Source organism: Hetaerina americana, unplaced genomic scaffold, assembly GCF_022747635.1.
Source record: "Hetaerina americana unplaced genomic scaffold, ioHetAmer1.1.p SCAF_55, whole genome shotgun sequence".
Classification (NCBI taxonomy): Eukaryota; Metazoa; Arthropoda; class Insecta; order Odonata; family Calopterygidae; genus Hetaerina; species Hetaerina americana.
Genome location: NW_027287150.1, coordinates 2,308,992 through 2,325,940, shown reverse-complemented (window position 1 = coordinate 2,325,940; position 16,949 = coordinate 2,308,992). Strand labels below are relative to the sequence as shown.

Genomic DNA, 16,949 nt, shown 5'->3' with positions numbered 1-16,949 from the left:
GGTTAATTCTGAATCCATCTCACAGGAAACGACATAAAAAAATGAAAATCAAAGAGCAATCCTTCCTATGCACCTCCAAATAAAACTTGCAACTCTTCATTTTGCTTTGAGGTGTACATTCAAAGATTTGAACGAGCATTATCTGGAAGGGGGGCATTTCATGACATAGGTTTATAACATGTAATTCCATTCTATTACCACTGTATCTATTCACCAACTTAAGAGTCAAAAACTTTCAGCCAATTGGCTAATTAGCAGCAATTAATTGGTCATGAAGCATAATTAAGACAGATTGATTGGAAAGTATAGCCAAATTTTTAGGCACCAAAAAATTAGAATGCAAAAATGCATTTGTGGCATCATTCTTCATGTGCCATCTACATGCCTCCAAAAATACACACAGCACACATGATTACTTTGTATCAGGAAACAAAATTTAAGGGACTTACCCCTGCTCTTGGAGAGCGGTGGAGTTGAGGGCGGGGTGAATGCATCTTGATACATTGTGAGAATCCGTGAGTCACAGCCGCTGTCCTCGCTGGCACTGGAGAGGCGCCCGTGAGGGGGGGGGTGGCGAGAGGGGTGCCGGTGACAGCATGCACCCATTCCCGTTTTGGGCCTGAGGAATGTTGTGATGATGGTGGAGGGATGAGTATTGGGAGGCCTGCGCAGCCATGGGGGTGGGGTGGTGGAAGGAGGGCGATGAGTGCGAGAACTCATCATAGGCGGGGACTGAGGGGCGGGGCATGGCTCGGTCGGGACGGGGAGACGTCCTCTCCAGCTTTCCTTCAGACCCATAAATGTTTGTGTTGCCTTTGCTGGTTCGGTCCCAGGAATCCCAATACAGAGCCAAATCCAGAGTATCGCTCGGGTTCTCTCCCCGCAGCAAAATGTCTGCAAAGAAAAACAATCGCCCAAGCTGAGTATTCTGATGGAGCCACAAGGGTCTACAGGAGAACACATACTTAGTCTGCCCAGTATATACAAAACCTGGCGCAATCTGGCGGCCATGACAGGGACCCTGCAACTTTTTCCTATTCCCAAAAATGCATAAAATGTGATGAGGGGACATCAGTGGGAAGATGTGGAAGACACAATAAAGCATGAAACAACAAGAAACTCAAAAACCTTGCTACCAAGGACTTCCAAGGGTGCTTTAAACAAGTTTAAAAAGAAGATGGAATAAGTATAGCATAGCAACGAATGGAGAGTACTTTGAACAGGGGACAAAATCGATGTAGACTAAATTTTGCAAAATAAAATTTTTATGGCATCAGTTCGCGTATTTATTGTACAGACCTCGTACATAAATTCTCCATCAAGTGAAAGAAAAAAGGAAAATATTTTTCATACTGATAAAGAAATTAGATTGGTTGGAACAACATTCTTTAAAGGTCATAAACCTGGACTAATAATTAATCATGGTGACATACATGGGTGATCTGACCGACCCAACAAAGATACAAGACAATTTTTCTGAAATTTTTGAGGTCGCAAACTTTTCAGACCACCCTCGTACCATTTTCTCCCTTGTCACCTATTCCACAGGGTTGTGATTTTCTTTGATACATTGTAATTTAATTTGCATACCCAGAGGAGTGCTGAAAGTACTTTCAGTGCTTCAGGGAGAAGCAGTCAACCTCCACACTCGAGAGAGACAAACCATCAAAATGCACATAATATGGCCGAAAAAATGCAAAACAATACAGACTTGATTGATTTCATCATCACCATGCTCCATCTACACCTCAAATTATTTCTGCATGAGACAACTTTTTTTATATTTTCCATAAACAGCCAAGTACAACTTCACCTCACAACTTGGTAAAGGCAAAATTAACATGCGAATGGACTTAAAATTATATATATAAACCCATACACAGAGTGGGTTCCAAAAGTAATGCAGTTATTGTTTTAAGGTTATTTGTTGAACAGATTTGCGCAAACCCTTAAAATTCTTCAAAGCACTGTCCTTGGGCCTCTACACTTTTCTCCAGTGACTCTGCCATGACCGGTACGCACCCTGGAAGATGTCTTATGGGACCTCTCGCAAGGTCTTTGTCAGGGCTGATTGGATCTCTTCTATGGACGAAAAACGGGTTCCTTTCAGGGTTGCTTTAGTCCGACGGAACATAAAGAAGAACACGGTCAGCGTGCAGAGGTTTAAAATAACTGACGTCCTGCCACTTCCACAGCTTGGAGAGCACTGAGACTGGTTTAGCGGCAAAGCTTAGCGCCCGTCCCCCCCCCCCACCCACTCCAAGTGGTTCATCTCACTCCGATCAATAGGAGTGGCTCGGGAAATTCAATTGCATTACTTTTGGAACACACCCTGTGTGTCTCTATTTTAAATGAAGTCTTTCTGAGAATGGCTGAATTCTATAATATTGTGCCTTACCTGTGTACCTCCTCAGGTTATGGAGAGCCCTGCTTAACCTCTGCAGTTCTTCCTCTTTAACACAATGCTCTTTAAGAATATTCCGCACTTCATGGTCTGACTTCTCTTGCAGAGCTTCCAATGACGCCACCTTCATGCAAATGCCCTGAGGATTGAATGAAAACATTAGCCAGAACATGACAGAGCTACTAAATGAGTTCTCAACTCCACACAATTTGGGAATGCTTTTGGATTAAAATTCTTGCCCACAGAATTTCATGTCCGAGACGACACTCCCTAAAATAAGTGCATATGCTTCAAATTGAATCATCATGGCACCACTCTGAGAATGATTAGTTTTTCTGATAAGCTGCAAACAAAAAAATAAATATTACGATTCTATCGAGATCCTAACAGAAATTTTGATCATACATACTGCAAACCTAAATATTAACACCAGATTTTTTTTGAAAATTTCAAAACAATTTCTCCAGAATTTGACATAAGATATCTTGGTCACTATTTAAGAGGAAGCCTGAAAAAACTGGTGCCTAATACTCCTGGTGTCCGTCCTCCCAAGGTCAATTTTATGGGGTGAAGTGGTAGCATGGCTTCCTATCTTCCCTCATTTATGGAATGAATATTTGTATGTAGTTAACCAAAAGCATCTTCAAAATCTTATATGGTCATAAATGTGCTATGAAAATATTATTACAGAAAACGTGGAACATAAACTAAGCAGAAATCTGCCATATCCTGGTAAAAATTAGGTCCTGGGATAAATTATAGGAGTTTTATGCATTCCTACCTACCCTGTGGCAATTGCTAACTGTAAAATAGGGAAACAGAATCAATTTTTTAATTCCTTAACCTTTGCTAAGCAGAATTGCAAGACAAAATTTATTCATCCATTTCTGCAAAGGAGACTTATACATGTGTCTTAACAGTATATGTACGTTAGTCCCAACTTCAACTCTTCCGGTACACATGCAATCATTAATTGTTGGCTGGTCGGCTCATTCTTGTGTTAGCTGCTGCTTGACTGGGAGCATCATGGTGTAGATTAGTTCTTTGCCTGTCCACCGAATCTCAACACGCTGTGTAATGTCTTAACACTGGAGAATTAGCCACAACTCATTAAATGCTTTGAAAACAAAAATTGTCAGGGAATCAAATACAAGGGACGTCTTACGTATGGCAAGGCTCAAGCTTTGAAACATTTATGGACCAAGATGGCATCAGAAAATAATTTGAAAAAAGCTGGTTCCTACACAAACCCACCCAAAAAATTAGTTTTTCTATTTTTTCCTAAAGACTTACTGAATGACCCATGCATACATTCTATTGGACAGTGTATCTGGAAAGTTAAAAAACAACTATAAGACATTAAATGAAGAACACAATGTTTATTTCCACTGTTCTTTATTTTAGTACTACTAGTTTCAACACCTAGACGTCATCATTAGGGATAATTAGGCAAGCTGTGGTCCATTTATATATCATTCATGCGGGGGAAGGGTGGGTGAGAAGGGGGGGGGAGAGAGGGAGGGGGAAATGGGGAAGGGTTATGATCAGCATTGATGGTAAGGAGGAGAGGGATGTTAAGTGTGAGGAAAGGCGATTGTTGGGGTTCGCAGTGGGGGAGGAGGGGTTGTTGGGTCTTTCCGTAAAGGAAAGGGATGCTTCCAGGATTGGGGGGGGGGGATATTCAAACAATAAATCATTGACCAAATGACCCTTTTTTAAATTCTTTCTGATTTCCAGCTCTTCTCACTTGTCCATCCTCCTCCCTTTGTCCATTTCTTCACCCCTTCCCCCACATAAATGGTATATAAATGGACCGCAACTTGACTAATTTGTACCTGATGAGAATGCTTAAGCGTTGAAACTAGTAGTACCAAAATGAAGAACAGTGGAAAAATACATTCTTATTCACTTTATAAATATGAACTTCCACGAAGTTGAGCCAGAAACAATCGAATACAACTATAAGACACTTGTGGATGAGTGAGTGAAAAGGCCTGGTCCAAAGAATTAAAAATTAACAAGCCTCAATATTTACAATTAGGATGAAAAAGAACTTTTCCCAGTGATGCCATCCAAAACATCATGCCAAAATAAGAATAAAGTTCCAGAGCCTTATATGGAAACTCAAAATTCTGTGGCAAAATAAGGATCAGTTTGATAGATTGACATTAAGTATGCATGAATGCAATGGTTTAACATGCAATCATTCACCATTTATTTAACAGGAGGAAGGTCATTGGTTACAGAAAAATCTTCCCAGTCACAATGTTTCACAAATTAAATATTGAAAAGTTTCCAGACACATCAAACAATAAATTGTGGAATAGAGTATCCATCATGGAGATATGACTGAAAAGCTTCAATGGGGACATGAAGAAAGAGGAAAGGAAATTCATCCTCTTTCTTGATTATTTAACCTGCCACCGTAAAATTAATTTGGAGAATGTTGAACTGGATTGTTTGCTGGCTATGATCACCAGTGTTACTCAACAAATGGGACATTGCGTAATCAGGTTGCTCTACACGTTGCGGGAGATAGCGTGACAGTAACTTTTATCTGAGTCATACACTAACATGCATCCAATGCAGAATTTCCCAAAAGTAAACATCTGACTGGGAATTGACTTAACTGGCTAAAGCACTCGGCCAGGCAACGAGGGATCCAGGATCGAATCCCTGTCAATGTGAATGATTTCTACACTTTGAAAATTCTGCGTTTGCTAAACACACTATTGGAAGGATAAGATGAGATATTTTCTTCTGCCTGTGGATTTGGAATCGGATATTTACTGAAAATATGTTCTGGATGCTCTCGATGCAATTAATCAGGTTTTCAAGGAAGCAACACATACACTTGCATTAAAATGAAATTTACTTTTCCAGAATCTTAAAAAACCTTAAATAACTACAGGGAATGGTGAGAAGTAAGATAAGCCATTAACACTTCCCAAATTGGGGCAAAGAACTTCATTTGCAAAATAGTGTTCAGAAACAGAGAAGGTGCAGAGGATAACATGGACAGAGAATTGGATGAATCAGACATTAAAACAACATTGAAAGGTGACAGAAGCAGGATAAGGGACTGATAAGGGATTGATGGGAGGATTGGTGCTCACTGGTAGGCAAAGTAAGAGATACTACCTTGATCAAAAATTTCCCGGAATTTATTCAGACAATTAAAAATACAAGTTTATTCATCTAAATCTATATTGTCCCCTTCAAAGTAATCCCCATCGACTGCAACACACTTATGCCAGCGCTTGATCCAATCCTCGAAACATTTTTTATATTCGGTTTTCGGTATGTCCATCAGTGCTTCCTGCGATTTTTCCATTACTTCCTCTCGGCTACTAAAACGCGTTCCCCGTAATGGTTTTTTAACTCGATTGAACAGAAAGAAGTCACAGGGAGCCAAATCAGGTGAATTCGGTGGCTGTTGGATGGTATTTGTTGCATTTTTCGTCAAAAAATTACGAATAATGATAGCACTGTGCGACGGTGCGTTATCATGGTGCAAAATCCACGAGTTTTCTGCCCACATTTCTGGTCTCTTTCGGCGAATTGCTTCACGCAAACGTCTCATAACGCCCAAATAATACTCTTTGTTTACTGTCTGGCCTTCTGGCAAAAATTCATGATGCACTACACCGTTGTAATCCATGAAAACCGTCAGCATTGCCTTCTTTTTTGACTGAAAACGACGTGGTTTTTTTGGTCTCGGCTCATTTGGTGAACGCCATTCACTTGCCTGATGTCTGGATTGCGTGTCGTACTCATAAACCCACGTCTCGTCTCCAGTAATGATCCTTTTGATGAATGTGGGATCGGATTCAGCCTCGCAAATCATGTCTTTTGCGACGTCAACACGGTCTCTTTTTTGCATGAAATTGAGGTCTTTTGGCACCAACTTTGCTGCTACACGACGGAAACCCAAATCATTAACCACAATGTCTTGGGCGGATCCATAGGCAATGTTCAAGTCCTCCGCTATTTCTCTGATGGTTAATTTGCGGTTATTGACCAACATTTCTTTTACTTTATCAATTTTTTCACCGACTTTCGATGTCGATGGTCTGCCACTGCGTTCATCATCTTCGATTGACTCACGACCACTTCTGAACCGCTCGTGCCACTGGTAAACGACCGTTTTTTTAGAGAATCGTTGCCGAAACACTTTTCCAACATTTCCAACGTCCGTGCGCCACTAAATCCGTTTTTTACGCAAAATTTAATACAAGTTCGTTGTTGCAAATTTAAATCCATTTCTGAAATTGTAAAAAATCGCCAACACACACAGAGATAGATGTACTCTTGGCTACGTAACTTTTGCAAATGTCAAGTTATGACACTAAGATTTAAAGGGAATATCAACAACAGATGTACCAATTTAACAAAAAAAACAGAACTCAAATCGGAACGATGGGAGCGGCACACGGTGGTTATTCCGGGAACTTTTTGATCAAGGTAGTATATAGTGAGGTATGCGACTACAGTGTAGGAGTAAGGAATGACCATATTGGAAAAAGCCATAAGAGTTCCAAAGGAGACACAGCTAGTAGTGGTAGTTTTTCCATGGGGATGACCGACAGCTGAGGGCATTTGCGCCATTAGGAATAGACAGGAAAGGACAGAAGGGTGGAGAGAAACCCGGCGCCGGCATTAGCCTGCTCTTAACGAAGAGCAGCCAAGGGGTCCGCAGCTTAACGTCCCATCCGACGGACGGCTTACTCACTCAAAGTGCCCTCCACAAAGCACCTCAAGTAGGGATTGAGACACCATTGATCTGTTGTCACCGGGATTCGAACCTGGGCTCTCACGGTGCAAAACCAGTGTGATAGCCAATGCACCATCATCAATTATCCCATCACAACTTATTCATAACGAATACTTCTTTTTAACACTACATAAGTCATAGGTATGCCCAGGGATACATAAAGATATCAGACAGTATTATGATTAGGAACAGATTTAGGTATAGTGTTATTAATTTTCAGTTTCCTAAGAGCTGATGTAGATACTTATCATAATGCAGTACTGGTGAAGCGTAATGTAAGATTCAAGAGAATAATAAAGGAAAGGCAGTTTAGACAATGGAATGTAAAATCCTTGAAGAGGGCGTAAAGAAAGGAATACCAGGAGGCACTACAGAAAATCATTGATGAGGAATGAGGGAGAGCCAAATTAAGGGAAAGATGGGAACATCTAAAAATGGGGATGTCAAAAGTTATTTAGTAAAGTTCACCCAATACTTAGCCCAATGGCATGTGAAATTCACACATCAGGGTAAGAGGGTCAGTTCCTTTCCCTGTGCCATATCTATGGTTTCCCAGTAAGTTCTTGGACCTGAAAAATTACACAGCTTGGGTGAAGCTGTGGGTGCCCAAAGGCATGCATGGAAATTGAACCCGGGCCATCCAACAATAATAGTTCAATGCTCTACCCCTGGAGTACTACAACCTCATTATTATAGATATGGCAGGAAAATTATTAATTGAACCAAAAAATTGGGAATAGCTTATGAGCAGGAATACTTTGTTGAGATACAGGAAGAGCATTAATGGAATTGAGATCATATAAGGTTGCGGGGAAAGATCTATGCGGAACTACTGAGGATCCAGAAAAATTTGGAAAGAAAGAATTTTTATGGAGTAAATAATTGATATATAAATATTTATTTATTTATTTATTTATTTAGCCATTAGTCCGAAAACAGCACTCTGGCCTTTACATCGGACTATTAACAAAAAATAACAATGAAGACGATTATATGTTTGATGATGTATGTATAAATATGTTTATTTATGTGGGAGGAATTTGGCCAGAAGATTTCATTTGGAACGTGGTTAGTTCCTATTCCAAAAAAGGCTTATGCCTTAAATAAATCAATAAACCCTTACAAAGAGACAATTTCAGGGCTTAAATAGCATTCGTCCTGACCGGGATTGGAACCCAGATCCTTTGATGTCCAGCTGAGTGCTTTAACCAACCAACCGAGGCGTCGTCTTACACTCTGAATTTTTATTCAGGACATAAAGGGATGCATGTTTGCATCCCGGTTAAGGCAAATGATTTTTACACTCGGACATTGTTGAATTGTAATGCAGATTTAGGGGATGACTCCATTAAAAGTTACTGTTGTGGTATCTCAGGCAGTTTTATGTAATTTTTTCAATAAACTCTTCTGCATTTCCTCACCCATTCTACCTCCTTTCATACTTGTACTGTCCAACACATCTATTCTTTTCCTTCCCATCTCATCTCCCAACGTTATCCCCTCTATCACAAAATTCAACATTCCATTCCCAATTAAAATGCTTTGCATCCACCCTTAATGCCTCTGTTTAATTTCTACCAACAATCTTCTCTAATCCACCCCCACTCTTAGCACATCATCTGTTTTACCATTTTTCATTCTCCTCCACACACAGACATCACAATAGCATCCTCCATGTGAAAGCTTCTTGGACGGATGCAATCCTCCTACTTGTCCTACTTACTGTGACCATCTTGGTCCAAAACACTTGGAAGATAAGTAATCTTCTTCACTTGCTCTAGTTTCTGCAGTTCAATTTTAACATTTGACTTAGCCTTCATCCTCCTCAAAAACCTCAAAACTCTTTGTTTAGACTCCATTTCCACCAGATGCTTATCATACTGATTTTATAATGTGCTATTACCATTACCCCTGCACATACATGGAAAAGAATGGGTAATAAGGTACATCTGTGTCTTACTCCCCAGCCTAGCACAGCACATCTGAACACTCCAACCGCCCGCCACATTCATTTGAGCAATCTGAGAGATGTGCAAGTTGCAGATAAGTCCCTCCAATCTAATCCTATCCCCTGTCATACAAGATATTTCTGGCAAGGATCCAGCCATGCAATGTTTTGAGAAAAATTGTCTACCTAGAGCAATGAGAAGGCCGTAGTTGTCCCCTTCGAAGTACTTCCCTTGGGACCTCACACACTTATCGCAGAATCTCTTCAACTTTTCTCCTTTATCTCGTCAGCCGACAGTTGGGAAGATTGGGCTTTTGTTTCAGGGTCATAGCTGTAGATTTATGACTCATCTCCAGCTGTGACCTTTTTTAGAAAACCTGGATCATCGTTTATGGCTTTGAGCATGTCCTCCTGCAACTACAGCACTAAATTGACTAATGCTGATGAGCTGGAGAATGCAATGAAACGGCTGATGACCATTCCAAAAAATGACTCCGCCAAATATGTTGACAAATGGAAGAGACTCTGGGATAGGTGTGTGATGTCCAAAGGAGAGTAGTCTGAAGGGGACCAAGGCCTCATTGTTCCTGTTTGGCTATCTTTCTGAAAATATCACATGGCTGGTTACCTTTGGGACAGGCCTCATACATTCAATAATGTTATCCAATTTAATTTATCTCGCACAGCCTTGAAATCCACAAAACAAATAAATACCACCTGATTCTACTCTCCGCTAGTGACCTCATTAATGCTCCAAGCATACCCCTCCCCTTCCTGAACCCAAACTGATAATCCCCCAAGTAATCGCATGCCCTTTTTTCCTATCCATGATCCTAAAACCCACCTTAGATGTACGAGATGAGAAATTTAACTTAATGTTCTATAGTCTCTACATATGGCTGCCTTTCCCTTTTTTGGAGAGAGAACTAACATTAAACATACCACCATACACCACTAACATAGAGAACCTCAATATTTTCTTTCCATCTCTTTTGGATCTTTCTGGAGTCAATTAAAAATGTTCCTTCTTTATCTCTCATAGTATGAATGGATTTTCCCATCTTACTTCCTACTAGCGCTTCCACCTTCTTGTACAGTACACCCATTTCACCTTTCCTCAGCCCAACCCCATATCCTTGCACTTCCACCTGCACCATGCTCCTTTCACCCTATTAGTTTCCCACCTCAGTTAAATAATCAACTCGTAGTACTACTCCTTCCTAATTCTGTACTTACATTCTTCGATTACACCTAGAAATTGTAGCATTGTAACGAGCATTAGCAGACGACTCCCTTAAAAGTTATTGTCTCAACATCTCCAGCAATTAATTTGAATTTGTCATTCTTCCATTTCATTCTCCAGTCTAACTTATTAACCATTTCATCTGTTGCATTGTCATTTTCCTATAGTTTCATTTGACATTTAGAATAAACCTTTTTTGAGATGCTCCCATCTTCCTTCTACGTCATCCATCTCACTCCATCATCATCATTCATAAAATGAATCAGACGTCACATTTTAGTAGCACTAAGTTATGATCTGAATTTGTATCAGCTCTGGGGAAATTGTGGGAATTAATTATACTATTTTATTAGTCCCAAACCATAATTTGGTCCAACCTTTAAGTCGAACTCCCAGGGTATTTTCCACATTTACCTATTTCTATTGTGAGGTTTAAACCAAGTGTTCATTATGATTAAACCATTTCTCCAACAGAACTGCATTCTTGACTTCCTAAACCATAGCCTTCCCTACCTCGCCAACATCTCTTCCTTCGCCTACCAGTGCATTTCAATCTCCCATCACCACCAATTGAATCCCTCCAGCAATACCTTCATCACTTCCTCTATTTGATCATATATTGCACCCCATTTCCTCCTCACAGAAGACACTTGCTGGCATGTTGACCTGAGTAATGAACAAATTCATTGACTTGGCTTTTACTTCCACTAATAAAATGTTATAGCTTGCCTGCTCTAATTTCACCATACTTCTTCCTTTCTTTTTGTTCAATACTGCTGCCATCCCTCACTGACTCTCGTCCCAATGCTGTATATTACCCTATAATTATCGTTACAGTAATCCCCACTCTCCTACCATCTCACCTCACACAGCCCTAAAATATCTGTTTCCTCCTTCCATCTCGTGCTTTATATTTTCCCCAACATCGTCCTATTCTGTTGCAATCCTCTTCTGCACTGTTTACAAATACATTGTGTTATTTTATTTGCTTCTCCTTTAACATTATCTGTTAGTTATTTTTAAATTCCTCGTTCTATTGCACTTGGTTCTCACTAAAAGTATCGCTTTAAGATCAATCAACTTTCTACATTGAACAGTTGCACATGCGTACAAACTTATCAAAATAATGGGAGGTTTTTATCATAACAGTTACATCTGACTTGGTAAATTTATTTTTTTTACTGAATAAGCATAATGAGGGTAATTGGGTAACAACCAACATCAGGGTACGGGGACCAGTTCCTTTCCCTATGCCACATGTGGTTTCTCAGGAAGATCTGGTATCCTCTGAAATCATACAAGTCTTGGGTACCCAGAAACATACACTGGAATTCAACTTTGGCCTTCAAGTGCCCCACTTCTCTACCCTTCAGTGGATTCCAATGACTCCCATCATCTGTAGTACATATCTCTCATGATGTTCATATACAAAGTGTATCTTATAGCACATATATCTATCATATTAAAGGGCAATATTTCCTGTAAATGACATGACAAGTGCGGTTGAAGTTTGGGGCACAACTCAAAAGAATGTGATAATAGGCTCAAACCACCCAACACATTTGGCTGAGGGTCTTTAAGAATTTTCAACCCCAAACCATTTAGGTCCAATCATTTCATGTGAATAATGTGTTTTTTCGTTTCCAACTGGCTATCATATGATACCTCCCGTTTCATAATTTGGGATTGGTGTCAGTTTAATAAATGTACTACCTTTAAGTCATGGAATTCAAATTTTATAGAGCTTTAATTGTGCATGACACTTGTGAATGCATTCATTGTGCGTAATTATAGCCTCAACTGTCCATTGGAGGGGTATGATGTTCACAAACCACAACCATTTCAGAACAATACAACATCAATGCCTGGAAATGGATTCAAACCCACGACCAGTCGCGCAGAGGGGATAACACAACACAGACTAACAGAGATGGAGCATGAAACAATAACTAGTTCATGAATGACTGTTAATATGAATATCTCCTTCCATAGATAACCTCAAAACAATTGGTCTACTCTACTATTACGTATTTTGATACCAACAAAAAAACAAAACTGATACATTCCATTGGTTCAGAATGAGAGATTTTTTTAACACTACGAAATCCTGTATTTCTCAATTGGGGCATGACAAAGTTATGCTATGAACAAAATATGGTATTTAAAATATGAAACGACGAGCAACGTTAATTAGTGTTGAGCAGGACTGTGGACATAGATTTTCATCTTCTGTGAAGAAAGGGCTACTACGCAAGTATAGGGGGTTGACCATAACAAATAGACGGTTCGTTACATTTATTTATCGAGCGAGTCAAAAATACAAATTTGGGGAAATTACTTTCAGGCATGGTAAAAAAAATTATGTCTACATAAATTACGACCAACTATCGTAAATAAATCTACATTTTTCAAGCATATAATAACATTTTTATCTTTCTGCGCATATTTCTATTTACAGCAGAATGTCTTCCATAGCTATTTTCTAACTGGAGATTGTTGACACCATTTACAAACGAGAGGTTGCTTAAGAAAGTGGTAAAAAATACTTAATACAAACACTTCACATCGACAGAAAGTCACACAGGCTTTTCAACCTACACTTACGAGTAACGCTCTAGAGGGTGCGTATAAAGTGAAAATGCCATTAGTTACTCACCACAATTGAATTCGGTCCCAATCCAACTACTTGAAGCCACTGCTTTAAAGAGGGCACGTTCATTTCTTGGCGGAGTTTTTCTTCTTTGAGCCTGGCCTTCGCTACAAGCTGTCTCGAGAATAGCTTGATAAGTTTTCCCTATGAAACAATATTTGAGATATAACCTTATGCTTGAAATCATAAAATCCATGAATAGTAAGAATACTATGGCTGAAGTGGTATAACTGTCACTTCTCAGAAATAAGTTGTCATTCCATCTTTGTGAACACCAGTAATTGGAAATGATTTTATGAAAAACAAAATGTATCGCTACATAATATTTACCAACAAAACGGGAACTTTAACTGAAAATACAAAACTCATCAAAATGGGTAGAAAACTTTGTTTTTAGCGCAGCGCTACAAAATATAGGCAATGCACGTAAAAGCATGTTGTTTTCCGGTATTTACCTCCAGGGTTCTTATTTCCTGTTGCGTAAGTTCGGCACTTGTAGCACATTGTGTTCTTAAACCTTCCAAACGATCAGCAGATATATCTATCATTGACTGCACTACATACAACCCTCTCCAATTTTCGTGATCTGCTTCGTCTTCAGCCATAGCTTCAATATTACTCCACTAAGTTATTAAGAAGTGTCATATAAATAATTTTTTTCCAACATCTTCAAATTATAACTACTATAAACTCCTCACACGACATTCATCACAATTCAAATACTACCGACAAAATTCAACCATCTTGATTTTGCAATTCTATTAAATACTCGGTTAACACAGGACGACAAGACAACGTTATTACAACTCTCTTTGATAGTAGTCACGTATATTTACAATAGATGGGGCTAAACATATAATTCCACAAGATTCCACAGATTGGCCGCAAAACGAGTATAGCGCTGCTATCTATTAGGCTGAACATTTACATGGTTAATTTTTCAACCAATACTCGATAATGCGAAATTATTTTTGGTTAAAAGTATTGAAATTACATTTCTCCTAAAATAAATCGGAAACAAGGTGAGTTATATAAATGGAATATTACGCATGTATGAATATTTTAATTTTTAAGGGTCTGCAAAATGATCTTCAGTAAGTCAAAACTAAAATTCTTGTTTAAGTTTTGACCGTCGCTTCACCGCTCTTTTCCTCAATTTTAATCGACTCATTTAAAATAATTATTTTTACCAAGCAGCATTTGTCGTAATATATATGACCATATTATAAGTAAATGATGAATAACTCTTAACAGTAACATTAATAAATACCCGTTCCTTTAGTAATTAAGGGCGAGTCCCTTTTCAATTGTTTCCCTAACTAAAGGATTCTCTTAGTTAGATTTTACACATTTCTGTGTAAAATATTGTTAGCGTGAAATGACTACTTAAAATTGGCTTTATTTACATCTCTTAGATTGATGTGTGGCATATTTCTGCTACTTGACAAAGCTATTAATTTCATTTTATCTTCATCTCACATGCCATCGAATGAAGGTTTACACATTATAATATGTACCATAGTGGTCAAAGCCGAATATTTCTATCATTTACAAATCTTGAGTTAGCAAAGTAAAATGGAAACACCTATAGCCATAATTACTCCTATAGTAGTAACTTATAATGGCTATAAGAATTTTCATTTTATTAATTTACAAGGCCATAGAGCTCAAGTTTCCTAGATTTTTAAGTGTTGCCTTAATTAGGCCTTAAACTTATTTTCAATCATATTCCAAATCCTTTCTTACCATTCCTTTGGCATATAAGTTAAATTACCCAATATACAACCAAAAACCATGTATCATTCTATTGAGGAGCTAGAAAATCCTCTCAAACTGCCAGACTTAAAAGTGGAGTCTTGATTCATTCACAGGTTTTGAATAAGACACCTGTCCTCCCAGAACTCCAACTTTCTCATTAAATTTACATTGCTCTACCAAAAACCTTGCATAAATTCACAAATCACATGCAGATGTCCCATCTTTATACCTTCACCTTATAAGTTGTACATTTTGACTTTCATCCCACATTGATGGATCTTACCATGGTTGAGTGAAACTGCCCCCTTATAGTCTTCGGAGTTGCTTTCTTATATATAATTGTTTCCTTGACTCCATGGCTTAACTCCATCCTCATAAACATTAAAGCTTGGGGCTACAAAATTCTTCCAATAATATGTTGACATATTTTGTTCCCTTTTTCACCTTCATTCCCCATACTTGCCTCTTATCACAAACTATTTATTCCTGGACCAAGCTATTCCATCTAGCATTCCACTGTTTTAATGCTCGCCATGGGTTTAACTAAATTTATATCAGGTCCACCTTTGTCGACATATTCAAGGTCCGTACAATAAGTACTGGGACTGGTTCCAAAAATCAAAATTTAAATACTAAAAATACAAATACTTAATAATCTTCAAAATACATTCCTCCTGCATCGATACACTTAGTTTGGTGTGTCTGCCACTCATCAAAAGCCTGCTGGAAGTCAGTTTTCGGAATACTGTTGAGAGGCTTTGCCGTCGCCGCTTGAACCACCTCGATGGAGTTGAACCGATATCCTTTAAGCTCCTTTTGAGCCACCCTTTGAGTTAATAATGTTGTTGGGAAAATATTTATCTTTCTGGACACAGTCTAACATTTCTTGCCAAATTTCCACCTGTGACAGCGTTTGTTCCTTGCTCAAGACTTTCGGCACCAGCTTCACGCACACTTTCCTCATCGCAAGATCCTCTGTTACAATGGTGTGGACGGTTCCGACTGAAAGGCCGGTCTCCTCGCTGATAAGGGCGATGGTTAAACGCCTGTGTAAGTCCATAACTGTTTTCACTTTGGCCACCTAAGAATCCGTTGGAGCGGTCGTCTGGCGTCCTACGCAGTGCTCGTCTTTGACGATCTCTCGGCCTTCCTTAAACATTTTGTGCCACTCAAAAACTCTTGGGCGGCTTAAGACATGATCCCCATGAGCCTATTAAATGAGTTCAAGGGTCTCTGACGCAGATTTCCCGAGTTTGATGCAAAACTTCACAGCATAGCGTTGCTTGACGGTGTGCTCCATGCTGGTGCAACGACACCACAAGCGATCACATGTCACAAAAATCCACCTCCTGTCTTAATGCATGCCCAGAGGCGACTGAACTTAAGTGTGCCTGAGTGGTGGGGAACCCCTCTACCGAGCCAACTGGTTGGACCCACATCCACCACTCTGTTGAGACCAGTCACGATACTTATTGTACGGACCCTGTATAATTATTTAATCATCCACCTTCTCTGCTAACCGCTCCACTCTTAGTTGGTCCATAAGTAGGGACTTAACTCCAAACTTAAGGCAGTCTCTTTAAAAGACCTTACTTTTACAAAAAGTTCCAACAATGTTCAAGATATTTTGAAATTTCAAACGCAATATCTATGATGTGAAATTGTAAAAAAGTTTCATTTATCATCAATATGGATGTGAAAAAATTTTTCACATTATCTAATACCCTATTCTGTGCATAAATATGTACTCATAAATGCCATTATGAGAAAGAGGCTACAGCAATTGGCATTCTGTTCACTAGCCTTTTGTTTTTAGCATTAGGGCTACCCCTTGTCAGTTATCCTACCATTGGATATCAGTTACTCTGCAACTATCTCTCCATTCAGTCTTCCCACCTCATATTACACTAATCTAATGCACAAATTTCCTAACGTCAAATATGCATCCATATTCCATGCACATATCATAGCATTTGAATTTCTCTCCCACGTCTTTTATCACTCCTGCCGACTTGGCTGTGCAAGGATTTTGTGTGAAGACGATTGCATGGAGGGTCCCAGGGCAGAGAGCCACTCTCTCTCTAGGACAAAACACTCTCTTCAAGTGACTGAGGTCAATAGCTACCGGTTCATCATTCTGCCCAGCCCATCACGATTCCATGGGATGGGACT

The 16,949-nt window shown here is 39.2% G+C and overlaps 1 protein-coding gene across 1 annotated transcript in view; it reads right to left on the bottom strand.

Annotated features, from left to right (window-relative positions):
* The window catches only part of ksr (kinase suppressor of ras), a 43,966-nt gene extending 30,208 nt beyond the window's left edge, over positions 1-13,758 (bottom strand). The window contains 5 exon segments of the mRNA XM_071593310.1: positions 450-549; positions 551-894; positions 2,399-2,543; positions 13,026-13,163; positions 13,475-13,758. Of these exon segments, the coding sequence (XP_071449411.1) occupies positions 450-549; positions 551-894; positions 2,399-2,543; positions 13,026-13,163; positions 13,475-13,624 (877 nt within the window). The 5' untranslated portion in view covers positions 13,625-13,758.
* Positions 13,759-16,949: the final 3,191 nt, after the last annotated feature.